At 51.0% G+C, this 6,627-nt stretch overlaps 1 protein-coding gene across 1 annotated transcript in view; it reads right to left on the bottom strand.

Annotated features, from left to right (window-relative positions):
- Window positions 1–5,788: 5,788 nt before the first annotated feature.
- LOC109952677 (O-acetyl-ADP-ribose deacetylase 1-like) overlaps window positions 5,789–6,627 on the bottom strand; it is a 5,487-nt gene continuing 4,648 nt past the window's right edge. Inside the window, exon 3 of the mRNA XM_020587871.1 lies at window positions 5,789–6,272. Coding sequence (XP_020443527.1) covers window positions 5,789–6,272 — 484 coding nt within the window. The remainder of the gene's footprint in view (window positions 6,273–6,627) is intronic.

The following is a 6,627-nucleotide window of genomic DNA, read 5'->3' as shown; positions in this document are numbered from 1 at the left end:
ACAAAGCAAACAACAAAAATGTTTTTTCAATGGTGGATTTTCATCATCCTCGCCGTGGCGGTCGGTACAACGGCCTCATCGGAGAAGGAACCGGGCGATGAGGAGCTCTCTTATACCGACATGGGTTCCGTGCACAAGACGCTTCTGGCTTACATGAACAAACATCCCGAAATAAGGAGCCTGACCGCTCGGTCTCCGCGCAGGGTTAGAAAGACGAGGTGGCCCGCCGATGTGCAGACGTTAGGGGAGTACGGAGAGTCTCACAATATGCTGGTCATGCAACCCCTGAACTCATACGACAAGACTTCGTGGGACGGAATGTTCCCCTGCGTGCTGGTCAAAGGTTCCTGTCGCACAATTTGCCGAGGTCCTCCGCCCGTCGGAGGCGACTCGGAGACCTGGAAACTCGTTTTGGCAGAGAAGTCACCTGAGCACTGGGACGGAGCGGTCGCCTCTCCTCCCGAGACTCCCTCGGGAGTTCCCGAGCCCTTTTCCGGAACGGCAAACTGCGAGAGTCTAAGCGGACTGATCCTAGCTAGGGCGATTCAACGAGGGGGACGATACGCGGGCGAGGCTAACGTGACATGTCAAAGCGCCTCTGGGTTTTTCTACGTTATAGCGGACGGTCCCGGGGTTCATCTCCAAATACGTGCAAACGTAAGAGGGAGTCGAGGCGAAGAGGAGCTGGTCACTAGATCGGTCTCGTGGAAGTCCGGAGTCGACGAGCTGGGTCGTCTAATCGTGTCGGAAGGCGATCGAACGATCGCCTACTCGAGGAAGGCGCTGTTCGGCGACATCGAGTTAGACGGAGAGACTCACGGCGTAGTTACCTACACTGAGACAAACGCAGGAGAAAGGCCGGACGAGCCCAGACTGTGCGGTCTCGTAGGAGCGGATGCGACTTGCTCCGTTTTGAGATCCTTGTCGCCCGCCGAGCTGAAGACCCTGGGCACCGCGAACGGATTCAACATGCATCTCTGGATGAGACATAACGATACTGAGGTCTCCGTGCAAGGATACGTGCTGGGAACTCGCGGGGTGATATTTGGACAGTATGGCGCTACGATTTTGGACACTGAGGCTTCCGAGTGGACAGAGGCCCCTCTACCGGGCGCGGAAAGCTGCCCGGGTCGCGTGTACACCACGTTGGATTGTCTGAGCCTTCCGAAAGGCGCTCCTAGGGTGAGCGCTTACCGGAGAGAAGCAACAGCCGCGCGTTCTTGGGCCAGGGAGGAGGAGGACGCTTAAGGATCTACAACTGCCGCTATGCTGCTACCAACAAAGACCTCTGTTGATTTTAACGTGTTCATTTTACTATGTTTCTATATATCATGTTCATTGTGAACAATAATAGACCCGATTAGCCGTTTATGCTCTATATTAAGCGTGCTCATTTTAATCTGATTATCCAGTATTGTATGTTTCTGCTCTGTGATCAGTCCAATAAACGTGTTCCACATCAGTATGTCTTTTGTCTTGTGTATTTGATTCAAGTCTCTGAATTACTTTTCTTTTTTTCCAATCAATTATTATGTGAAAAAATACACCATAAACCAACCGTATGTTATTCTTTTTTATTGCAAATGGCACACTGATTGTCGTGGTTATAGGACACATTGAAAAGTACAGTTGCGAATGTAACAATCAAATACGTATGCGACTAAAGGCTTGGTCCATGTCTTCATCACTGGTCTGGTCATCGTCGTCGTCGTAGATTTGCACCAGCTTCTCTCTGGTCGCTTGCGCTAAAGAACAAGGGCACTTCGTTACCGTTTTGTGCTTACAGAACCCGTAGCACTCCTCTGAATTCGGTTTTTTTACGCAGAACACGGGCTGCAAATGGCCGTCGTTTTCCATCAGATACAACGCTCCGTCTCCTTCGTGCCACTCGCAGAGAACCCCATCGTCGGTGATGCGCCAGCCCCATTCGCTCTCGCCTGTCTCCGAGTTCTGTCTCGCGCCGTAAACGACTATGGCCATGCCCAGCATCCTGCTTAGGAAGCTCAGCATATCGGACCGGTACCTTCGGTCGTATTTTTCGTAGTCGTCGCGCTTCCAAAAGCGGCAGTGATAGCTGACGTGGTCCGTTATTAATTTTTCACACGCGTCTTTGAGACGGCCGTAAAGCTTGCGGTCGCCGCTGAGGGCGACGCTCACGGCTCTGAACGCGGAGTCGCCGTCTTGTTTTACGGGCAAAATCGCGCACGGCCGCCCCAGCGGCACGGGGCACGACTCTCCGTAGCATCGAGGGTCGTAGCCCCGCTTGCACCACAGATCTTTCGCGTACAGCGCTTCTCGCGCCACTCGACCTCTGATGGGATCGAACGCCCCCAGCTGTTTGCGCTCGATCTCCTTGCAGTAAGCATCGAATTCTGCCTTCCAAATCGCCCTCATCTCGACGGCCTTGCGGTAAGCATCGAGTTCTGCCTGCATCGCCGCGCTCATCTCGACAGCCTTCGGGTTTTGAGAACTCGATTTATAAATTCATATTGTTTTAATATAAGACATAGCGTTCCATTAGGATCAATTAAGTTAACAACATATACCAGCCATGAGCGCACAAAGAAACCAAACGACACATATACTGTATGTGTATTCATTAATTTTTTATTTATATTATTATATAACACAGGAGTTTTCATCAACATAGTAACGTTTCAGCAATTATTGAACAGCTTTCGTCTGATGTGCGTCTGGCGTCCGTTGACAAACACTCTGCTCCTGCTGCGCTTTCGTTTCTTCTTCATCAATGGCCCGAGCGCTTCGATCGGGATGAATTGGTCTCCGGGAGTAAAGACGGAGTCTAGCGATTCGCCGCTCAGACGAATCTTTCGGTGACCCACCGCCTCAGGAGAGCCGATTGAGCCAATCGCGCCGATCGTTCCCAGTCTGTCTTTCACAGAACGCTTCACCTCAGGCGAGCCGATCGTCCCCAACCTGTCCTTCACAGGGCCGCGTTTCTTCATCTCCGCAGGGGAAAAGGCTACATCGGTCAGCATTCTCATCCGTTCGAGGCGATTTCGCAGATCGCCTCGAGGGAGTTCCCTCTGGTCAGCGTAGACTTTCCTGGCCAACATTTTCTTGAGTCTGTCGCACAGATCCGCGTGGTGTTCTGCGAAAACCTCCCCGTATTCGTCTCTGGCTTTCGCCGCGGACATGGACACGAAACATTCCAAGGGAAAATTGTTTTCAAACTTGTCGTTGAGATGACTCAGGCCCCAACTTTTCAGAAGACAGTGGACGGCCATTGCGCAGGAAGGAATCGATGTGTTCGATGTAGCTGAGCTGAGCTGATGTTGCTGACGCGCTGTCAGATACGTGTTTAATAGAGTTGACTGGAGACGATCGGCTTAAGGATCTACAACTGCCGCTATGCTGCTACCAACAAAGACCTCTGTTGATTTTAACGTGTTCATTTTACTATGTTTCTATATATCATGTTCATTGTGAACAATAATAGACCCGATTAGCCGTTTATGCTCTATATTAAGCGTGCTCATTTTAATCTGATTATCCAGTATTGTATGTTTCTGCTCTGTGATCAGTCCAATAAACGTGTTCCACATCAGTATGTCTTTTGTCTTGTGTATTTGATTCAAGTCTCTGAATTACTTTTCTTTTTTTCCAATCAATTATTATGTGAAAAAATACACCATAAACCAACCGTATGTTATTCTTTTTTATTGCAAATGGCACACTGATTGTCGTGGTTATAGGACACATTGAAAAGTACAGTTGCGAATGTAACAATCAAATACGTATGCGACTAAAGGCTTGGTCCATGTCTTCATCACTGGTCTGGTCATCGTCGTCGTCGTAGATTTGCACCAGCTTCTCTCTGGTCGCTTGCGCTAAAGAACAAGGGCACTTCGTTACCGTTTTGTGCTTACAGAACCCGTAGCACTCCTCTGAATTCGGTTTTTTTACGCAGAACACGGGCTGCAAATGGCCGTCGTTTTCCATCAGATACAACGCTCCGTCTCCTTCGTGCCACTCGCAGAGAACCCCATCGTCGGTGATGCGCCAGCCCCATTCGCTCTCGCCTGTCTCCGAGTTCTGTCTCGCGCCGTAAACGACTATGGCCATGCCCAGCATCCTGCTTAGGAAGCTCAGCATATCGGACCGGTACCTTCGGTCGTATTTTTCGTAGTCGTCGCGCTTCCAAAAGCGGCAGTGATAGCTGACGTGGTCCGTTATTAATTTTTCACACGCGTCTTTGAGACGGCCGTAAAGCTTGCGGTCGCCGCTGAGGGCGACGCTCACGGCTCTGAACGCGGAGTCGCCGTCTTGTTTTACGGGCAAAATCGCGCACGGCCGCCCCAGCGGCACGGGGCACGACTCTCCGTAGCATCGAGGGTCGTAGCCCCGCTTGCACCACAGATCTTTCGCGTACAGCGCTTCTCGCGCCACTCGACCTCTGATGGGATCGAACGCCCCCAGCTGTTTGCGCTCGATCTCCTTGCAGTAAGCATCGAATTCTGCCTTCCAAATCGCCCTCATCTCGACGGCCTTGCGGTAAGCATCGAGTTCTGCCTGCATCGCCGCGCTCATCTCGACAGCCTTCGGGTTTTGAGAACTCGATTTATATTTGATACATATTCACTGAAGCGTGGATGTGAAAAGAAACTGCTTTCCTCATCTGAGATGGCTTCACCGAACAGCGACGATATCAAATTCAGGATGGCGGCCTACCTGATAAAAAACGAAGAGACGTGCATAAATTTTTTCAACGCGCTGCAGGACGCTCGCAGAGCAAGCAAAGGAGGTTTGCCGTGGGCATCTGTGCTTCCGTGCATGCGTGGACACCTGAAGGCGCTCGGCGCGATACATACTCCCGTATGGGATTCCATGGACAGTGCACGTCCGGAATCTATCGTGGGCACTTTATGCTCGCGTATGGGCTGCGCAGATGCGTTCTCCTTCCTAACAGAGTGCTTCAAAGACTTGACCCGCAACTCTTTCGACGCATCGAAGGGCTTTGTGTTTCCGGTCGAAGAGTACGACATGACCAGAACGGACGAAGTTTGCAAAGACTCCATTCGGCGTACATTGGATTCGTTGAGCACGGAGGAGCTAGCTCGAGTGAAACAGTTCTTAAGCTGGAGCGTTCCAGGGCTGGAACGCTCGGATAACAAGGGTACCAAGGGCAAGCGGGGTATGCGCTATGGACTAATCGAAAATGCGCTTCCCTGGGATCTCGCCACGAGCGCTTCGATCGGGATGAATTGGTCTCCGGGAGTAAAGACGGAGTCTAGCGATTCGCCGCTCAGACGAATCTTTCGGTGACCCACCGCCTCAGGAGAGCCGATTGAGCCAATCGCGCCGATCGTTCCCAGTCTGTCTTTCACAGAACGCTTCACCTCAGGCGAGCCGATCGTCCCCAACCTGTCCTTCACAGGGCCGCGTTTCTTCATCTCCGCAGGGGAAAAGGCTACATCGGTCAGCATTCTCATCCGTTCGAGGCGATTTCGCAGATCATCGTATCTTGGTGCAGATCGGGCGTCGCGATTTGGCGGAAGACCTGCGAGACCTACCTGACAGTGACTGTGACAGTGACCGTGCTTGACTGTGATGACAGATAGAAATGTTATCGTTTGCATTTGTTTTTGAATAAAAACGATTTTAAACCACTTACTTATTTTATTCATCATCATGTTTGCTTCTGTTTGTGCATTTGTTTTTGAACAAAAACGATTTTAAACCAGTTTAAACCACTCTTATAAACTCATAGTCTTATTTTATTCATCATCACCATCATCATACACAGTAGCAAAAGAAATGAATATTCTCAGCCAAGGTAGCCGAGGTATGCAACGTCCCTTGCTGCGTAGGAGCCAGGAGCAGGCAGCGTATACACCGTGATGGCGATATCGGTGGCCCCGAAAACCGTTTCTATCGCCGCAGACACGTCTTTCCATTTCAGCCGATCCAAGCCGCAGCCGATGCGAGGCATCGATATGTTTTTAACCCCGTTCTCCAGACAGTGAGCCTTCATGCGTTCCAACGACGCCTTCAGGTCCGTGAGCCGGGGTCTATGCGTGACCCTCTGTTTGGTGACCAGATAGTAGAGGTATCGGTCGCCGTCTTTCAGCACACCGCATTCTCCTGTCCGTTTTCTCTGTCTCATTACGTGATTCACTCGACCGAACCTCCTCCGGAATGTCAGCGCTATGCCCGCGCCCATGCGACAGTCTTCGCTAATGCAGTGCGCGAGAGACTCGGTTTTCGGACAAGAAAACAGGTCTCCCGTAACATAGTTCAATTTCCATCCGCTGGTATTCGACTCCATTGTCTATCTTTGTTAAAATAGAGTTACTACGCGCTAATATAGGGTTATTACCGCCCTCGTCCGACCCCGCTCGCACAAACACACAGCGGATTTCTGAAAGTATTAATTTACGTCCTCCTCGCTCGCCCTGGTCACATACCGCCTGTCTGAGATCTGAGGAGCCCGAAGCAGTCCGAAGCTGATAGCCATGGTAGACGACAACCAATACCAGTGGTGGTGGCTCACCGAGGAGGATGACTGGGTGAAGTACGCCTTGATCGCGGCTCCGATGATGATCGTGTTTGGACTAGTCCTGATCACCATCAAGATCTACCGCAAACGCTCGGGTATCTACAGTC

The sequence above is a fragment of the Monopterus albus genome, unplaced genomic scaffold (genome assembly GCF_001952655.1).
Source record: "Monopterus albus unplaced genomic scaffold, M_albus_1.0 scaffold484.1, whole genome shotgun sequence".
Classification (NCBI taxonomy): domain Eukaryota; kingdom Metazoa; phylum Chordata; class Actinopteri; order Synbranchiformes; family Synbranchidae; genus Monopterus; species Monopterus albus.
This window is presented reverse-complemented; position numbering and strand designations above follow the sequence as displayed.